This window comes from Oculina patagonica, chromosome 6 (assembly GCF_052425735.1).
Source record: "Oculina patagonica isolate OP01 chromosome 6, crgOcupat, whole genome shotgun sequence".
Taxonomy (NCBI): Eukaryota; Metazoa; Cnidaria; class Anthozoa; order Scleractinia; family Oculinidae; genus Oculina; species Oculina patagonica.
In genome coordinates this window covers 1105876-1126239 of record NC_135763.1, presented here as the reverse complement: position 1 = coordinate 1126239, position 20364 = coordinate 1105876, and the positions used below count along the sequence as shown (strand labels likewise).

Sequence of the window (20364 nt, the reverse complement as noted above, 5' to 3'; positions counted from 1 at the left end):
CGTGTCATGTAGAATAATTTCTTCACTATTTATCACCGAGCTTAAAATCTACCATCTTTATTATTTACTACAAATTTGATGATTTCTACATTGCTTATCCTAGCAGTATGCAGGACGCGTGTCACTTATCAACCTAGTAAATGGCCTAGCTCACAGCGAGTCTCACGTAGCTCAGTTGGTTAGAGCGCCCAACCGGTATCTGGGAGGCCATGGGTTCGATTCCCGTCGGGGACTCAGATTTTTTTCTTTGTCCCACGCTCGTGTCATGTAGAATAATATTCTTCACTGTCCATTTTCACTTTCAAAAACTGTTTCCTTCAACCCCCAAAAGTAGGCATAAATAGATTGTGCTCGGCAACTTTTGAGCAACTTTTAGCGTTTTAAGCAACTTTTTGTAGTACCAGCAACCTAGGGCAACTCTTGCCTTCCTTGGCAACTTTTAAGCAACAAATTGATGTAAAACCGATCCAAACCATAAAAAGTCGTTTCATTTCGAAGGATTTTATTAAAACTGGTGTTAAACTGATTTTATTAAAAATAAGGATATACAATAAAATGACAATAAAATAACACTTGCTTTACGCCCACGAAATATGGACAGCGGCTATCTATCTAACGGGCGCTTAAATCCATATAACAAAATCTCATATAACAATGGCTTTTTGGCCTCTTTTAATGATTGTAAGAATATTTAATAAAATGTTTACCGTAAATGGCAACAAACAAACAAACACGTTTTGAGTATTTATCTAAAACAAAACGTCTCTGGAGTGCAAGCAACTTTTCTAAATTTTGGTGGCAACTTTTTGATATTTGAGCAACTTTAGAGCAACTTTTGGGTATATTGTGTAGCAACTTTTCCTGAATTTACTAGCACAATCTATTCATGCCTACCCAAAAGACCTTTGGGTTCTGTGACGGTGGAAACAGAGAGAGCCTGGGATCGAGGCTGCTACGTAAATGTACAAAAGAATCGCAGGCTCAAAAGAGGAACTAGATGGTGCCGATGTCGTAAAGTGAGGTAAACTTCTTGTTGTTGTTTTTCTTACAGCCTAAACCGTTATTTTAAAATTCTATCGATTGATTTGGACGTTTGTGTAACGAATGAATGCGAAGTCAAGTTTTGAGTGCAAGGTACTTTGCTCATTCATGCGAACCAGCCAAATCTTATCAACTACTATTTCTGATTCATGCGCCACCTTGCTTTTGTCTGATGTGCACAAAAGCATGTTGGCATGAAAGCGAGGCCAGCCAATCCTGTAGTCCTACCCAGACCCGCTGACCATGCAACAGTACACAGTAAGAAAAGACAAAAGTTTGGTGTCTCCCAGCCAAACCAGGAGAGTTGGCAGGTCTATGTTTATACACGGTTTATAATCCTTATTCCCCATTTTATACCATGGTCTGTGCGAAATTCCATAGTCTGCAGTCCATACTGTTTTATTATACTGTAGCGTTATCCACTCTTTGAGCAACTGGGATCTGAGTTCAAAAACTGAATAATGCTAATTGCATTGGATAAATCACAGACACTGCAATCCATTGGATAGTGATCTATCCAGTGAATAGTGTTATGCATCCTTTGAACAACCGGGGCTTGGGTGGAGAGAGGCACTATGAGAGTAAAGGGACTTGCCCAAGGACACAACTCCATGAGCGCACTATGTGGAGTAGGTTCTGCATGCTACAGCAGGCCATTGTGCCTCCTGCCCAAGTTTGATAAGGGTGTATTTAGCCTGCGAATACAGCCGCCTCTTATTCGCGTCCCGCAACGAAGAGCGAAACGCGAAGAAAGACATCTGCGATTCACGGCCAGAAATTCCATACTGATGACGTAAATCTGTCCAGAATCCGGACAGGAGCGCTGATTGGTCAGCTAGTTAATTTACATAATGTATGCGAAATATAACACTTCATTACACGAACGGTAAAAAACCGGATGTTATTGCGGACTAAAAGTTGACCGGGGGAAGGATCGTGAAACTGCACCAAAGCTATACCTTAGAATTTCTATAATATCTATAATTCATATGTAATTGGGAAACAAAAAGAAACTGCTTTATAACAAGATGAACGACCTCAAAGATGTACAGAAAGGACGCGCCACAGCGGCCGTTAAAAATAGATCAATTTTGTCACCTGACTTTTATTTTTTACATAAAGGCAGCCGGCAAAACAAACAAGCAACAAAAATGTGAAATACAGATAACATGAACGACCTGAACCATCCACAACCAAAGAATAAATGCTACAGAAAAACAGAATTTTAATTTGACAAACAGCGGGGAAAGAAGAAACTAACTCAGAAGAATTGTTATGATCGTTGCGGTATCGGTATTTACGGCCCAACACCTCCGAGAGTTGCGCTCAAGTTCCAAAACAATGTCATCTAGTGATTTCGCAGCTTATTTTTCCAAATTTTACTAATGTGCAACTCGTTTAGGGATTTCTAATTTTCGCGATGAAGTTGTCCCGTGTAAATGACCCCTAAATGTGTCCTTCACTGCCTTGAAAGTATTTGTGATCAAGCAGGTAATGTGCGGCTGAAAACAAAAAATATAATTATGCAAGACCAACTGCGTGTGGTGTGGGAAATCTAATTAGCGGTTAACGTCATCAGTATGGAATTTCTGGCCGTGAATCGCAGACGTCTCTCTTCGTGTTTCGCTCTTCGTTGCGGGATGCGAATGAGAGGCGGCTGTATTCGCAGGCTAGGGTGTATTATTAATTTTTTTATTACGTAAAATAGTGATCAGTACAAACAAATCAGTTTTCACTTCTTAAGGTCGCGGGGGACACCTTAGGCTCATCATTATGCATTTATTTAAAGGTATGCACGAAGTACAACGACTGACATCGACAACTTTACGAGATATTTATGACTGGACAAAAATATGGGCGCGTGCGCGTGATTTGTAAAAAATCCCTGTTTATTTGATATTTTAACCAATTTAAACCAACACTTAGCGATGTATACGTTCATATAGATTGTAGGAAGTCTTGAGCTTATTTTCATTTAAATTTAAATATTTCTGCAACTCAGATTAATCACATAAACAATCGTGTCCTTTTTAAAAACGCATTGTTCTCACCATAAAAGAGTGGAATATAATTACCATAATTACATCTCTCCTTGGCAAAATGATCGTATTTAGGTCGGGACACCTTCGGAAATCTCAAAGTTTGGACTTTTTCGACAATTTTGTGGCAGAGAATACAGCACGGATACAGAACTTCATGACTTGCCACTGCAGATAGGTAAACTATGAATACTGTAGTGTGTCATAACAGACGCGGAATTTTAAAAGAGCGCTTTTAGAAAGAGGTAGAAGACATTAAATTCAAATTTGCGCACTTAAACCGCCATAACTTGCTGGCAAACTTTAAATTAAAAAAATCCGCTTCTGTTATGACACTCTAGAGGTATTGAATGATTAGGTTTTGACAAGATCACAGTGTGCTGTCTCCTACTCGTTCTGCAAACTCTGCCACAAAATCATGTTTTTCCCAATTTGGCACTAACGAGGCTATAACATCGCCATTAAATGCAATCTACCAAATAAAAGATGTCATTCACAATCTTTCATCATTTCGTTATGTCTCTGTAAAATTTGAGCTTAATCGCACCTACAACAGCTGAGAAATAAGCGTTTTAAAAGATGCAGGTCAAGCAAAATTTCCCGTCATGAATTTATTCATGCTTTAGGTATCCCCCGCAACCTTAAGAAGCAGAATGTCTTTGATTTTCTAATGAAAAATCATGATATAAGCCCTTAGTTCTGAAATTACTGGTATAACATATCCAGCCTGCTAGGGTGTGTTGGTGGCATGTTTATTTCACATCCTGAAACTGATGGTAAAGAGAAGCCTGGTGGATTCAGATGGGTGTTTTGAGGGGAAAACAGTAATTAGAAACTGAAAACTTGCTAACAGGGTAAACTGTCTTTTTTATTCCTTAGATAATTGAAAAACACTAAATTGGCATGGCAATGTCTTCAACTCGTTGCAACAATGACACTGAGAACAAAGAAGTGCAGCTTTACTCTGTGCCTAATGTTTCGTCAATTCGTGCCAGCTCATCATAGAAGAAAGATGAGTGAATCAACACATTTTCAAGCCAAGTGCAAAAAGATCAGCGCTGTTGTCACTAGAGTGGGGACGAAGAGTTCAAGTACAAGCCCAGTTGTTGCTCTCCTGGGCTGGAGTAGTGCACCCGATAAACATCTGGCTAAATACAGTGAAATATTTGAACAGAAGGGATTTGATACTGTGAGAATACCTTCAGACCCATTTAACACATTGATACGATTGAACAAAGTCAAGGAGATTAGCTTGGGACTTTTGGATGTGCTTGTAGAAATGAAATCACAGCAAAACAGACCATTTATCTTTTATGTGATGAGCATGGGAGGGTTTAACATGTATTACTTTATCAATCAAGCACTATCCACCCCAGGGCAGCTGTATTTCAATTCAATTCATGTCATAGGCTGTGTATTTGACAGTTGTCCTCTTTTTCCTGGTATACACAATCTGAAAGACATTCAGTCAGTAGTACTAGAAAACATCCCGAATCCTCTGATTAGGGTTCCTGTGTGGATTGGGTTGGCTGTGGTCTGTACACCAGTGCTGTTGTTTGATTCCGCTTTAAAGAAAATCATACCAGAGTCTATGGCCTCGCCACTGGGATGTCCAGAGTTATTCCTGTTCTGTAAAAACGACCCCATGTTCCCAGCAGAGAATATTCAGGTGTTAATTGATTCACACAGGAATAGAAACATCCAAGTGTTCTCAAAGTGTTGGGAGGTATCCAGTCATGTACAACATTATAAAAATCACCCTGAAGAATATCTGAGAGCAATTAACACTTTTACGGACTATTGCTTGAAACAGCATTGGACTTCAAGAGCGTCTAAGTTATAATTGTGCAATTTGCCAAAGATTTAAAGACAGAAGGCTAACTTTCTTATTTCTTAGCAGATATTGTAGAGCTCTTGGTACTTAGACTGTTCACAGCCTGTCCCACTTACACTGGCATCCAGTTCTCACAAACCCTTTCTCCATGTTCGGAAAAAAAGTACAGTTGAATCCCAATTTCTCAAACCCTAGATTTCTTGAAGCTCCTGATAATTCAAACAAAATGTTGTCAGCCTTCCCTCTGTCGAGAACTGCAATTGATCTCAGATTTCTAGAACTTCCTGATTTCTCATACCAAAGTTTTGCTATCCTTGGAAGTGTAAGAAATCAAGATTCTACTGTGATTCTACTATTCTACTGTGAAAATAGAGGGCTGTGAACAGTCTATATCTTACTCTGTAGTCAGTATTGTAAGTTTGTACCCAATCTTTACATTAAAACTTGATAAAGGCACCAGCATGGTGTGAATTCTGAACATATCATTTTTCTTTTCTTTCTTTGGAAAACATAAAACTTTCTAAAATAAGTTTTGAAAAATGAAATTGAACTGAAACTATCCTTTTTCATTTTCCATTTTGTTGCCTCTCTCCACCCAGGTGTATAAATGGGTAATGGCAAATTTACTGCTGGAGGTAATCCTGCGATGGACTAGCATCTCAACCAGGTGGCGGAGTAGCACTCCTAGTCACTTATAAATGATACAGAAACTGGGATAGGCTCCAGCTGTATGGGCCACTTGGCTCAGACACAGACTTTACCTTGTATGAGTACAAAGATGAAATTTTTCTTTATACAGTGGAACCCCGATATAACGATATGCCAAGGGGGCAGTAAAATTATACCGTTATATGGGGGTTCCACTGTATCGGGGTTCCGTCCCATACATTTTACTATTGCCGGGACATAACATATTCATCGTTATATCGGGAATATCGTTATATCGGGGTTCCACTGTAACAAATCCTTCTCCACCCCATCCCATTTTGAAGTACATTCCTACCCTCAGTCTGTCCCAGAAAGCAACATAACGGCACTTCTATAGCTTTCTTGGAAAGCTTTGTGTTAGTTGTTCAAGGACAGTCATTTTTCTTGCAAATCCATTTTTGAAACGTTTCCTCATGAATTCTAAAAATGCATTATTCTTTTCTTTGGAAAGTGATAAACTTACAAAAATAAATTTAGAAATATGAAAACTGGAAAAAATGAAATTGAACTAAAAACCTATCCATTTTCATTTTCCACAAAAAAAATCTATAAAGAAATTGCATGTACTGTACTAGCAAAGGTCCACTTATTGACGTTGCAAATAAAGGTGGATGCGAAGAAAAGATGTCGTCCGAAAGCTAAAACAGAGATCGAAGAGAGTGTTCTGTTCTATCACCAGTAAAAACTTTTGTTACGACAAACCCTGCCCCACCCAACCCCATATGGACGTACTTACAGTACCGCTCCTCGAGGGTATAAAGCGGAACATGACACCTCGTGATGTTGTACGTGACGGAAAATCAAGTTCAGCGCGCTGAGACGAGCTTGTTTACGCTCGCGATTTCTCAACAGTGATCATATTTCTGTTTGCGTAATTTACGCAATTACCGCGTTTAGAACCATACGTTTACTGTTTATCTAAATTCGGCAAACTAATTTGCGCCGGTTTACGCAAAAAAATGGCGAACCGCAACATGGCCAACGAGATCCTGACGACAATAACTTCTGTTCTCTCTCTTCTTGGGACACTTTTCATTATTGTGTCTTTCTTCGTGTGGAAGGACATTCGAACTACGTCGAGGCGAATTCTGGTTTACATTTCCTTTGCAGACTTCTTGACATGTGTCGCAACTCTTGCTGCCATCACAAATTTTTGGTTATCTGGAAGTGAAAACAAACAAGTTTGTCTTGTGCAAAGCATAATAGGAACCCTTTCTGTGCTGTGTTCTTTCTACTGGACAGTGTTCATGGCTGTGTACCTTTACATCTCTGTTTGCAAGAAGAATTCGAGTTTAGCAGAGAGGTTAATGTACGTTTTTCATGCGTGTGCTTGGGGAATTCCTTTGTTAATTGTCATTTTAGCTGCATCCATGAAAAAGCTAGGAGATAATGGGAACAAAGTTTCTGCAGGATGGTGCTGGGTCAATAAAAACTTGAACTGGAATGACCAAGTACTCTGGATGCTGTTAGCTGGAAAATTGTGGGAAATAATGGCATATTTTGTAATAGCTGTACTCTATGGTTTACTCAAACGGAATATGAGAAAAGAGGTAAAATGCAATGTTTAATTAACAATGATTCCACAAGCGCGTGTTGGATATGAGATGGTAGATAGCCAATGAGGCCCGTAGCGCTGAGTTGGCTATAACGATCTCATATCCAACTGAACAAGTCTGAGTGGAATAATTGTTTTATTAAAAACACCCGAAGAATTGCAATATTTTAGCTCCCCAGCTGTTTTTCGTTGATGCTAAGAACTACCATTTTTGTGGTCGATGGTATATAAGCTCACATACCATTGGCTGTCAACCAGATCAAAACACAGGAATGGCAATATACCATTGCTAGTTTTTAATGAAAGCTTATACAGTCAAAGCTCTCTTAACGGACACTCTCGTAAGCGGACAGCTCTACTTACGGCCACCTTGTTAGAAACCCTGTTTTACTCCCATACAAACTCTGTATTTTTACATTCTCTTAAGCGGACATTCCCGTAAGCGGCCACAGACACTTTCCGAGATTACGACTTAGACTTTTTCTTTGTTTTTAAGCTCCCGTAAGCGGACACCGCAAAGAAAATCATATAAAAAACCTCTGTATCTTGTATTAATTAATCAACTTCACATCGCCGTTCGTCACAATGATTTTACTGTAATTACGTACAGTACCATATTTCAGTGTTTGTTTTGTCGTCATCCACGTCCGGTTACATTTCGAAACACCACCAACATGCTTATTACCATTATGTTAGCTGGGCAAGCTCCCGTAAGTGGCCATCTATCCCCTACACCTCTAGTGGCCGCTAACAAGAACCATTCTCGTAAGCGGCCATGCCAGCTCCAGTTGCGGACACTTTTTTCGCGTCCTGAGGGTGTTCGCTTATGAGAGCTTCGACTGTATAAGTGATGTTAAATATTTGGTCTCACTCAACTTTGCATGGTCCCTGGAGACCAATTATCCCAGTCTCAGCTCCAACCTATCCTTTTGGCAACAGCAGTGATGTCTAGTAAATAAACAAAATACCGGTAAATGGCTATATTTAGAGAGGATGCCACATCAGTGCTAGCTGGTTTCCATGCAGATCCTCTATCCAGGTCAAATTGAAATTTGGAAATGTTGGGTTTTCAGGAGGGAGGAAAACCAGAGAACCTGGAGAAAAACCCTTGGAGCAAGAAACTCAACCCATGTATGGTAATAGGTTGGAATCAAACCCGGGCCACATTGGTAGGAGGCAAGTGCTCTCACCACTGCGTCAAACCTGCTCCCCTTTTTGCCATTATAGTCCATGACATGTAAAAATTTACCCTCTTTTATATTATTGATGCCAAACTTAAGACCCTCTAAAATATATACATCTCCAAAACTTTTACCCTCTCTCTGAAACCACTAATCTTCCCCCTGGGAAAATGCCACATTAATGATCCCTGTACCCCCTATCTTTTTAAGGCCTTTTGAGTTGAGGAGGAGGGTGGTGTGGTGCTGGATGGTCACTGGACTCACTGGACACCCCCCCCCCCCCCCAGTGGTTCTTAGGGCAAAGCTGGGGGTCAAATGGAACTGTTACAATGAGTAATGTATTTTTTACTGTACACTGCCGTGTTTGTGTTCACTGTGTGAGCCAACCAAGAACAAGGGTTGGCATGTCTCTGAGCTACAGTAAGTCAACTTTTCATGGTATGTTTGCTCCCTAGCTTCATCACCAGGGCAGAGTTCTAACCCAAAGCACTGTTGTACAGGCTCAGAAGGCTGAAAGGAAGTTGATATTTGTTCCCTTGATATTTGTTTTCCTGCGCATTTGGGGGACAATACGATTTTTCCTGATGATTGCCAATGGACCAGATTCTAAGTCATATGAGGTCTTACTTATTTTGCAGGTCAGTGTGAGAACTACTGAGTTAAGTATTAAAATATTAACAAATAGTCATATCCTTATTTTTGAACTTCCAGGGGAAAAAAATTGGGAGCTCAAGAAATTGGGGGGTTAAATTAGAGTGTTTGGTTGAGTGTCAGGAAACTACTTTTGTCTCAAGTTACCAGGAGGTTGAAAAAAAGACAAGAATTAAAGAAATCATCTCTTTTTAGTGTCTGAAGTGCCAAATGTACTTGAGGTAGCAATAATTTATAATTTAGCCCCTGAAGCTGGCTGCAATGATTTCTCTTCAAAGAAGCCCTTAGAGGGCCAGTGTTACTGGTACTAAAGTACAGCATGAAAATGCCCACTTGTTAAAAGTCGTAACTAGACTGTTGGACATCAAGTCTTGATTGATTTATATTTGTTTTTTAATAGGGTATTGGAGACAACGCCCCAGGGTTTGCAAACTTTCTTCTTTTCTGCTTTTTCACTGAGAAGTTTCTTGGGCGCTTCCGTTGGTGTCTTCAATCTTGTTCAACCTATTTTGCACCAAAGACTGGACAAAGCATATACCGATCCAGCTCACTGGCAACATATGGTGACGACGTGACAATACAAGAACCAATTATCAATGAAGATAACACAAAGAGGGAGACCGATTGTCTTATAATTAAGGGCCATGTAAATCCTGATTATTCTTCAATTCATTGTTAACTGATATCCTGGGGGTCACTCTGTATATTTTTGGGTGGGGGTGTGCCGCTGGGACTTTAAAACCCTTACCCTAAACCAGACCATGTTCACCGAATTTTGCAACCCTATACTAGACTTGACACCAAAAATCCCTACCTTAACCCAGACTTTATTTACATTTTAATAGGAAAGCCTCTTTCTCTTCCGAGTTTCTATTCCTATTCTAAACTTAATTTGTCATACCACTGATTGGTTTCCCAGCAAACAACACCCTATTCTAGACCAAAACTCTCTGATTTCTATACCCTATTCCAGACTAAACTCCTTGAAAACCATACCCTTCACAGCGGCACATACCTTATACCTGCCAACTTTATCTGGGTCAAAGGCGTGAGATTTTTATCCTGAGAGTGCCATGATTTCTGAAGACGATACGACCATGTCCGAAGTTTTCTGAAGACGTCCGAAGTGTCTGTGAGAGTTGGCAGGTATACTATATATAGCTCATATATGGGAGTGCCCCTCCCCCCGGACTAAGATACCCTTTAGTACTTCCCTGAGCAAAATGCATATAGTTAAGTATACATTTGCAGTGCAATTTCTTTTGTTGAGTTTTGGGACAAACACTGCATTATCACTGCACAGTAAAAACTGCATATACATGACTGTGTAGCCTGACAGCTGTCATGCACCAAGCTTGAATGTGATCAGCTAAAGCTGAAAGTACTGGACAGTACTTACTGAAAATATGTGACTTGCATGTCCTTTCAAAGATAGGGTTGGAGTGCAAGTTTTGAGGAATTGGGAGAAGGAGGGAAATTTCATTGTTTCTGATAGGCTGTCAGTACAATTTTCTCTTGGTGGTAGAAATCTGTTAGCCCATTTTTGTAGTGGTAAAATGAGCAAATGTCAGGATGTGGCAAGGGTTAGTTTTCTGTTTGTATACACTGATTTAGGGTATATGCTAGTTAAAGGCTTGCATGCCTTGAACATGAGTGTCAAAAAAATGTGGTTCATAAAATTTGATGTTTGTTTTATATTATTGTAGCAAAGCCCTTGAAATTAGTGTCAATACTGAACAAACAATAGCCAGTTCCACAAGATATGTTATACCTGAAGGTTAATAAGTTTAGTTTAGTTATCTGTAAGTCTGTTATATTAAATTTAGACTGAATATGTCAGCATATTTCAGCAGTTGACAAAATACATCACTAAACCCCTAAGTTATTTAATATATATAATGGTTGCAATTTTATATTGTTGTGTATCAGATGTAAATGTTTAACTAGAAAATGATACAAAAAGAGAAAACAGAGAAAAGTAACAGATAAGAAATATTAGCTATAGTCTTTTGAAAACTCATTTTTTTGTAGTGTTTAACTTATATAATTTTATATAGCAGATATAGTTTTGAGAATCGTACCAAAGTATTATTTATACCAACACAGCAGAAAATATTTTTCAGTTTATTAGCATTTTCTATCAACGTTACAGGATTGCTGAAAGGTCAGCAAGCATCAAGTTGAAATCAAGTAACTGGAAAAGTTTCCAGACTAATTAAATGTATGTTTTTATCCATTCTTTACTTTCTTTCCCCCACTTTTCCCGCTGCCTGTCTCTTTTTTATGTTTACTCAACTTTTCTTTTTTACCTTACTATCACCCTTCCTCACTCACTTATTTTTGGGCTCTCCCTCCTCCCGAAGCCCGGTCCCTTAATTTCTACTTGCGACTCCTCCGTATAGCAATGTCTCTGTACCGTTGTACCGGTGACTACCTCTCGCCTTTCCGTCGTTCTCTGTCGGGGCAGTCCCTGCTGTCAGTAGTCGTTTCTTCGTCCGTGTCTGCGCTTCTTTTAGTTTTGTTTTTTTGGTGTGGGTTGTCTGCGGGCTCTCTCCTGAGGGGGTGCTGTTGGTCAGCGTGCATTTTTTCTCTCTTTCGGCTGCGTTGTTTGTGGTGCCTACTTTCATGTTGATCTGGTCGTTCTGTTTCTCGGTGTGGATAGGGGTGTCATCTCTGCTGCTTTCGGCTCATGTCGTGAAGTTGGTGTGATGAAATCAGGCTGTATTGTTTGTTTGGTAAGAAGTTGTTAGTTCTTTTTTATTATTTTAAATTTGGTATTTGCTTGACGTGGTCGTTACAATGCTGTCGGGTGTCGAATCTCTCGATTGATCCGGTCATGTGTGTTTTAGTTAGTACATGAAGTCTACTAGGCGATCACAGCAGTCGGGCAGACACTATACAGATACAGCCTCTTAAATTGACAGATCCCCCCAACCATAATCATTGACGCTTGCCCCCCACCCAAATATCACTCTCCTCTACTTACGCAGCCATCCTAGGCCATTTCTTCCAACCACCTACAGCTGAGACTAAAATTTTTACATTATGGCTTTACTAAAGAAAGCCTGAAAAATGTCTATATGATGCCTTTCTTAACAACGCGAGAAGTTAAATTACAAAATTAATGTTCCAGTATAAAATTACACAAAACATCCTTCCAACAAGAATATTCATGTTTCGTGCGAGTTTGTCTGAGCACAGGCTTCCCAAGCTCAAAAGTCGTCTTTTTGATGTGTTTTTGAGAGCCCTTCGGGCGGCCGACTCTACATACGTGGTGTATGCCACAGCTTGTGTATATAGAGAAATGTATGGGAAAATCACGCGTTCTCTAACATTGTCTATTGTTTGTATGTACATATTTTAGCGCTTTTACTATATTTTAACACATGTAATTTTATTCTAACGCCTTACTTGAAAATGACCGTCAGGTTGAACGGTCGAAACGTCGTTCTAATTTTTTAGTGTTCAATTTTATTATAAAATCAACTTCCAAAAACTTGTTGATTCGAATTTTATTATTTTGAGTGTCAATAAAGTAATAATTAAAAAAAAATTAAAATGTATGTTTTTGATCTTCTATATGCTATATATTAAACCTATTATTAAGTGTAATTTACACTTAATTACACTACAACTTGTACTTTCACTAGTACTACATTAAAAGAAGTATTTAAAGAAATTAGAAACTGATTTGATCCTATTTACTGACTCGTCCCCAGTTGTCCCCTCGGCCACGCTTCTCTAAGTAATATTAATAGTGACAGAGAGAAGACTGGGGACGCGTCAGTCCTATTTAACAGATACATGTGCACTTTGATATTGATACATGTACACTTTGATATTGAGCAATGTCTTGATATTGCTCAACAAACAGGAGGCACTCTACTCTTTTCCTAAGCATGTATTAGGTATATTGCTACATTTATACTTCTCGATGAAATACTTCTCAATAGCATTTTGTCAGGTTACCTCACATCCATTTATACTGCTGTGTAGATCGAGAGAGGCACAGTCTTGCTGAAGAACACAACACAGAACTAATAGCAAAACAGTTTGAGTCTTGGACTCCAGGTCTTGAGTCTATATGTATGTTATAGCCATGGGTAACTGCTTGACTCAGTATTTTATAGTTGTGGGGGAATTCAAAGATGGAATACCCCACTTCAATGGTATAATGGATGATCTTTTATACATTGAAGATAAAAAAGATGTTCTGAGTTCTTCTACCGTTTATCAAAGGCACCTTACAGCTAGCATACTTGACTCTAAACCAGGGGTGGTTCTGGGATTTTCCTTAGGAGGGGGTGCACCACTAACACTAAGAAATGGTGTAACTGACTGGTGACGTAGACAAATTTTAACAGCAAATGTGAAGCAGTAGGTCATCTTGGGGGGGGGGGGGGTTGCACCCTCCCCCTAGATCCACCCCTGTTATTGGATAATGTTTTGGCTTCAGAATTCTATCACTCTACAAACTAGAACTGACATAGTGTCCCCTATTAGTAGAGAGCTGTTTCACTCTAGGCTAGAATTGTACTGACACATTAATAAAGTTGTTGATTGATTGATAGTAGTACTTGTGTCTCCTGAATAAGGATCATGTCTACTTCATAACCATTATGTCTTCAATTGGTTTCCTTTTGATGTCTGGTACCATTGCGTCACTTGCCGGGTAACCAATAGGAAGCAGCAATACCAGCTTTTCATTGATTTTCCTTCCCAATAAATCACGCAACCGTGGTCCAGCATTCATGGGCGTGGAAGTCACTGTCACCAGACCTGCATTCTGCAAAAATATAAGATCAAGAATTTTAATTGTGAGTAATGTTTCCAGACTCTTCCATCTTAAAGTTACTGGGCCCAGTAATGCCTGTTACTGCTCACAGATAACAGAAACCGCGCACTAACTATTACAAAAACAGCTTTACATACAGTGGCGTCATCTTGTGGAACAGTCTTCCTATTAACGTAACAACAAGCAGACTCCCTTGGGCAATTTAAAAAACTAATTGAACGAGTACTCTAGGGCACGGCATTCGTGGAAAGCAGCTTTTTATTTTGTACATATATTTTTATATTTCCCCTGTTTCTTGTATATATATTATAATTAGATTGTTGTATTGTAAGCTGATGAATTTGACTGTGTTTTAAATAAAGATTATCCATCCATCCATCCATCCATCCAAGCAAATAGCAGAGGGAATAAGTTTTATTTTAGAAATGGTGAGCCATGCCCATGAAGTATGGGGGGAGGGGACTCCCCAAAAACTTTGGTGGGGTTTGCTTTACCCCATACCTTACCCTATTTTAGACCTTATCCAAATGTTGATAATCTAAATTTCAGATTAAAAAAAAAGAATTCAATTTGCTTTAACATTATTGATAAGGGTTTCATTTTTTATAATCAATTTAATCAGTTCTCTAGAGATTTATCAAGAATTATACCTAATAATTTTACTGCTGGCTGGAGTGCCCTAACCATTGCACATACCTATTACCTATAAGGGTAAGGAAAGGCCCCCAATATTTGCATCTTACCTGAATGGCTGCCAGGAGAAGACCAACAGAGATAGACACACTCATCTCATTGTAGTAATGCGTTTTCTTACTGCCATCATCTCGAAATCCGTACACTTGTTTGAAAATGAGAACAAGATAAGGTGCATTGTTCAGGTAGGGTTTGGACCAAGTTGTCTTCACAAACTCTAAATCTTCCAACCACTTTTCTCCCATTCTTTTAGCGTAATTTAGTTTTTCTTCTTCTTCCACAATCTGACGGATCTTGGCTTTAATTTCTTTGTCTTTTATTACCACAAAGGTCCAAGGTTCTGTGTGAGCCCCACTGGGAGATGTTCCTAAAAAATAGAGATGACCATTAAAAATGTCACAAATTGTCGTGAAGTATGCATTTTGTGCCCAGAAAAAAAAAGTCTGTGTTCCAAGCCTAGTGGCCTAACAGCTGGCCTCAGCTTATCTTGGTTCAGTTTTAGCCTGAAGTGAACTAGGAGTATTTCTTCCCCCCCCCCCCCCTGGATGGGATGCTAGTCCATTGCAAGGTTCCCCGACCAGTAACATCACTGGTACCCATTTATACACCTGGGTAGGGAGGGGCACTAAGTGTCTTGCCCAAAAACACAACGCAGTGCCTGGTCTGTGCTCGAAACTAAATCCCTTGATTTGTAGTCCAGCGCACTAACTATTGGGCCACTGCACCTCCAATAATTAATATTATATTAATTATTAATTATATTAATTTTTCATTGATGATTATGTATATCAAGATTCAGAACTATCTCTCAATAGTGTTTCTAACTCCAGTGTAGATGGGGGGCTCGCAGGGGTGGGACAGAAGTTATATTTTATTACCCAAGAGAATTAGAAAGAAGAGAGAAAAGACAAAGATTACATCGATGTTTCAGCCACTGTTAGTTTGTTAGTCTCGGGGAAAGGCTGGTTGGATTGTTTCTTGGGCAGGGGTCATACCTACATTAAAGTGACTTCAAAACGGCAAAGTGGGATGGCATCAGCCAGACCAAACTACCATGGTGTAAAGATGGTCTCGTTGTCAGCCCTTCTGAAAACAAAAGGACTGACAAGTTGTCAGATCTTTTTTAGTCGATGAAAGTAAACTTCAATTGGCAATAGGTGGGAAAAATCTTGCAGCGGAGTCATATACAGTGTACATCTCGTGGGGTTTTTGACTGGATTATCCGACATGGGGGAGGCGGTGGATCATGGGAGAGGGTCATCTCCAAAACTTTAAGGCTATTTTTTGTTGTAGGAGAACGAGGGAAAGTGATTACATATAATGCCCTCTGGGATAAAAAAGAAGCCTCTACTTGATGTCATGTTTACCTGCAGTTCTGATGAGATTTTGTACGACCTCCAAAGGAATATCTTCGTCGCTGATTTTCCGAACTGTTCGCCGTTTGTTCATCTTCTCGTAAAACTCGGCCGACTTTTGCTTCATCTCTTCCTCGCTCAAGCGATCGTCGAACCAGGGGTAAGGTATATGGACGGCATCGCCCTCCCCACTAGTTCGGAATCCCAGAGGGTCCGCAGGAGGAATGGCCGCTATATCAGTATCCTGAAGGGGATCAACATCCACTGTATAACCCGGTGCCTGTGGCTGAAAAACTCTTCTTATGAGCTGAGCAATGACGAATCCAGCCAAAATCGAGGCAATGTATGGCCAGTAGGTGGTAAGAAAAGGTGCGGATAATTCCATTTTCACCGCGAAAGGTAGGTAAACAGAGCTGCAACCACGTCCCACTGCTTTCACAAACAAGCAGCGCACAGAAGCAGTAAAAACACAAGCCGAAATTTGTCAGCGGCCTTCCACTTCAGGTCACGCGATCACGCGATCTGGCATCCAGTCCCCAGGTGGTCCCCAGTCGTTCGAAAACGCATCGCCCAAGCTTCAAAATTTCTCAAAATTTCTCCTTTTCACGTGCTTGCACTTGGGCTTGCGTCGCTAGTGAAAAACAGGCTTTAGACAGCGTCAGTTTTGCATTTTAACAGGTCTTGAAGAATCCGCGATTTAACCATATAAAGCGTCAAGGAGGGATGTTTAGGCACGGTGGGCACAGAGGACGCCAAAGGGTGCACTGTACGAAAAACGTCCTGAGTTTTAGGGTTAAATTGATTATCCTGACTGCTTTGCAACTGGTCATTCTCTAAAATCTTACGTTTTTAGTTTGAAAGATTTTGGCGTCTTTAACGGGAAAATGACGTCACAAAATTGGTTAATAATACTATTTGAAAGACCTTTCACAAGGATCTCAAAATTGAAAAAATTTTTGAAATAAATCTACCACTCAAAAGATATAACGTTAAGAAATTTATCTCTTGTTTATTAACCTCTGCATCTCCTTGATAGGCGGTTTATGCGTCATTCTTTGCTCCGTAAGTTGCTCTGGTACGCCTGCTTCCCAATAGGGCGCAGTGGCAATTCTAGTTTCCGTTTCTGTATAAATATTTTTATTTCCGGGAGTGGGTTATCAGCCTGCTGCCCAACTCCCAACCTGGAGGTCCAGGGGCTGTTCTTCGTTTGGCCTCTACATATCGACCAACGGGACGGCGGAGCCGGGGGGCTGGGGGCTTTGCCCCCCCCTTTTCCGTCGGTCTCGCCCCCCCACTTAGTCACTGTCGCCCCCCCACCTCTCCCCCCGTCCCTGACCAACCCGGCATGGTTTAATAGACCTGCCAGTAACCTGCGATCAGGCGTCCTTTTAACCTGCCGGGACCAAAGTCCCCGTCGGCACAGCTCTCTGGGTCATTGAGACACACAAGCTTCACCTCCACGGTAAGGTGTCAGCCGCAGGTGAAGTAAAAAAATCTCTCATTTTTGTATTCACGCAAAATTACGCAACAGTGGAAATCCACCTCTCGTTAACCGTTTAAAATCCCGCCAATTAAGCGACATATTTTGTGACTTGTACCAAAAATTTCTAACATAAACAAGACATTCCTCATTAAAAATTTCAAGTGCGTGCTTTTCTCGCGACATTTGTCCAAACCTGATTAATTCAATGCACAAAGGCTAAAAGAAATATTCTGATTGAACAAAACACATTTATCGAAGCTGCAATGAATTTTAATCGCCTATATAAAGAAGTCTCAAAGGACACGCCGATCATTTTGGTGTCACCGAGTTGTGTGCTGTGAAGCTGAGTTCTTCATCTTTTTCCATGTGCTCCCGCTTCTGGTAAGCCAACATTTCTTTTTCGATTTTCTCTTTCAGGTTTATTTATTCGTCTAGTGCAGTTTTTCTTATCGTTTTTGTAGCTTTTAGTTTTGTTTAGCTTTCGGTTCAATTTTGGCGTTTTAACGGTTAAACTGGTAACCTTTCTGCTGTGAAATTTTCGGCGTGTTTATCGGTGACGCTATTTAAAGAAATTGCTGTTCAATCGTCAGCTAGTTTAGTTGTAAAAATACTCTTTAAATCAGAGATAGAACTTTTCTTCGTGAGCAATCCACTGGTGTAATTAGAGTGTTTTTATTCGTCATTTCAGTTGGTTTAAAGTACTGCCGTATACATATTTTACCCGTGAAAGGTCGGTTTCAAATTCTCAGTTTGGAAAGAGAATTTGTTGACATAACGGCAGTTACTCATTCTCATAACCTGATCAATTTTTTCCGCAGGCTGAATACGGCAGACTTTCTGACAGCGAGCAAGGTACTGCAATTGACTGAAGTAGGCGTGCCTTCACGACACATTAAAGTCCCTACAACATCTTGTTTCGTCGAATTTTAGGTAAAAGAAAACTGTTTACCATTGATTTGTCTAGAATATAGATCGCTATAGAAATATAGAAATATTAGGAAAAAAAAAAAAAGAGATATTATAATAAAATATCTATTAGATAAAGTTTTGAAAGAGATAGAAAAAAATATTTTGATCCTTTTATCTGTAAGAAAATAAGTTAATATATTTAAGAAGAAATAAGTAAAAGAAAAAATTGTAATCCTATTTAATCTATTGTATAATGTTATCTTAGGTAATACCATTTTATATGGGAATACCAATAAAATTGTTGTTGTTGTTGTTGTTGAATTTTTAAAAATGATACTTTGGAAGTCCGGTCGGTTTCTTTGAAATTCTGTCATATGCACGGTTTCCACAGTTTTGAGGTTGATAAATTACGTTCTGACTACACTAAGCCGGAAATGGTGCCTATATCTTGATGTTCCATCCAGCGAACGGTCCAAATTCTTAGAACTAACATGCCTATTATTGAATAATCGGATTTTCCTTTATGAAGTCACTACAAGATGCTTCAGTAATTGTTTTCTTGCAAAATTATGAAATTTACACGACTGAGAATTTGCTGAATGAAAGAAAACTAGCCAAGAAAAAATAAATAGCTAAAACAATGTTTTATTGATGCTGTGGCTTCAATTATTTTTCTCCGATTTAACACAGACGTTGAATCAAGGCACAGTACAGCCATTTTGAAATGCAGTGTGAAGCTCTTGGACTTTGGTGCACAAAGACAGTTCACTATTTAAAACATTTTAATCCAGGTTAGTACTAACAGTCTGTAACACCATTGTTTTGTTATTTTTTCTATCGTTTACCCGTCAACGGTTCGGTTTCAGTCCAAGAGTGATCAAAATCTGATACATTTTCGACTGTCTTGTAAGGAAAGTAGTTAGATTTAGGGTGGATTTACTGATGTTTAACTGACAATCAAAATATCAGAAATCAAGATTTAGAAATAGTAAGGCAATCGGTATTAAAATTTCTATTTCGACCGTAAAACTGAAAAGGTTAGCATCCACTCATCGTCATCATCCAAACTGTCAACTAGTTATTTTTAATTACTAATTATTAGAGAACTATTCGTATGATGCAATGGTCGGTAAATCAGAACCAAACTTGTTCAGAAACGTTCGACTTGACAAAGACAAATAGAATGATTACACATTGTAAATGATATTCCCGCTTGTTTTCTTGGACACAGATATTTTGAAAGAAAGTGCAGCCATTTTGGATCGCAGTCTGTGGCTCTCAGACTCTAATGGCAGTTGATTTCAGATAACTGAGTACGTCATAGTTTTATTTCTTAGACTATCTTATGTACGGTTTCAGTTCAATATAAGAGTGATCAAGACTCATGCCTCATAGCATCTTGTAATAACATCCTTATATGAGACCAATAAAGTTGATAAATTTAAATTTAAAGAAATGTATGTCAATCACAAGTGTCGAACATTGTTGTTTCTATAGTTTTAAGAATTTCATTCCTATATTTCAATGGGGCATTTATCAGAAGAACAGAACCATACACAGAAATTAGCCATTAATTTAATGATTTTTCCGCCTTTTTCCTCCAGGTTGAACGTTGACAGGCATGTTAAGCGGATAGTGCAGCCATTTCTGATTATGTTGCAGTCTGTAGCTCTTGGACTCTGGCGCAAGTTGACTATTGGTCACAATTGGAAATATCTCATTTCAGATAAGTTTTTCGTTTCTTCTGCTTTCGTTGTTGTTTGTAATGTTTTGTCGTTTAAATGTTATGTATTCTTACTATATCAATTTATTATCATTTGTCTTACAATAAAAAAAAAACAATTCTCTCAAATGAGCAAGGAGAAGTTTTGTTTTGAGCCTGAAATAAAAACGGTTTAGGTGCGGTTACTCCATACCTTCGTTGCGTTTCCTTTAGGAAAAAGAAACATATTCAATCAAATTTAAGTTCACTATTTGATCATACATTCCCAAAAATAATAAATCTCAGTTTAGACGCACACGAGAGCACAAGGACAAAAAAACAAAAGCAAAAAATAACATTAAACAAACAAGCAAACAAAAACGCTCATAAAAGCTAAACAGAACCCCCCACCCCCGAA

At 39.2% G+C, this 20364-nt stretch overlaps 3 protein-coding genes and 1 long non-coding RNA gene across 9 annotated transcripts; 3 read left to right on the top strand and 1 right to left on the bottom strand.

The window, feature by feature from the left end:
- The first annotated feature begins 982 nt into the window (after window positions 1-982).
- Window positions 983-5396, top strand: LOC144658603 (transmembrane protein 53-A-like). 4 transcript variants are annotated; one of them, XM_078519058.1, is made up of 2 exons: window positions 983-1021; window positions 3960-5396. In XM_078519058.1, exon 2 carries the CDS (start codon window positions 4012-4014, stop codon window positions 4921-4923), a length of 912 nt encoding a protein of 303 aa, XP_078375184.1. In that variant the 5' UTR covers window positions 983-1021; window positions 3960-4011; the 3' UTR covers window positions 4924-5396. The 4 variants fall into 4 exon arrangements, with proteins under 4 accessions (XP_078375184.1, XP_078375186.1, XP_078375185.1 ...); XM_078519060.1 differs by lacking the exon at window positions 983-1021 and adding an exon at window positions 1100-1134; XM_078519059.1 differs by lacking the exon at window positions 983-1021 and adding an exon at window positions 1153-1352.
- Window positions 5397-6403: 1007 nt separating this feature from the next.
- Window positions 6404-11247, top strand: LOC144658598 (G-protein coupled receptor 157-like). Its single transcript, XM_078519046.1, has 3 exons — window positions 6404-7172; window positions 8814-8996; window positions 9410-11247. Exons 1-3 carry the CDS (start codon window positions 6582-6584, stop codon window positions 9686-9688), a joined length of 1053 nt encoding a protein of 350 aa, XP_078375172.1. The 5' UTR covers window positions 6404-6581; the 3' UTR covers window positions 9689-11247.
- Window positions 11248-11991: 744 nt separating this feature from the next.
- On the bottom strand, window positions 11992-16291 carry LOC144658608 (iodotyrosine deiodinase-like). Of its 3 annotated transcripts, none has more exons than XM_078519067.1 (4): window positions 15865-16291; window positions 14548-14864; window positions 13582-13795; window positions 11992-13500 (listed from the first exon to the last, which is right to left on the bottom strand). In XM_078519067.1, the coding sequence occupies exons 1-3, from the start codon at window positions 16235-16237 to the stop codon at window positions 13613-13615; spliced, it is 873 nt and encodes a 290-aa protein (XP_078375193.1). In that variant the 5' UTR covers window positions 16238-16291; the 3' UTR covers window positions 11992-13500; window positions 13582-13612. The 3 variants fall into 3 exon arrangements, with proteins under 3 accessions (XP_078375193.1, XP_078375194.1, XP_078375192.1); XM_078519068.1 differs by having other exon boundaries at window positions 11992-13505; window positions 13587-13795; XM_078519066.1 differs by having other exon boundaries at window positions 11992-13795.
- Window positions 16292-17872: 1581 nt separating this feature from the next.
- LOC144658625 (uncharacterized) lies at window positions 17873-19924 on the top strand. The gene is made up of 3 exons (XR_013571751.1): window positions 17873-18265; window positions 18935-19035; window positions 19849-19924. It is a non-coding gene; the product is annotated as an uncharacterized LOC144658625 (long non-coding RNA).
- Window positions 19925-20364: the final 440 nt, after the last annotated feature.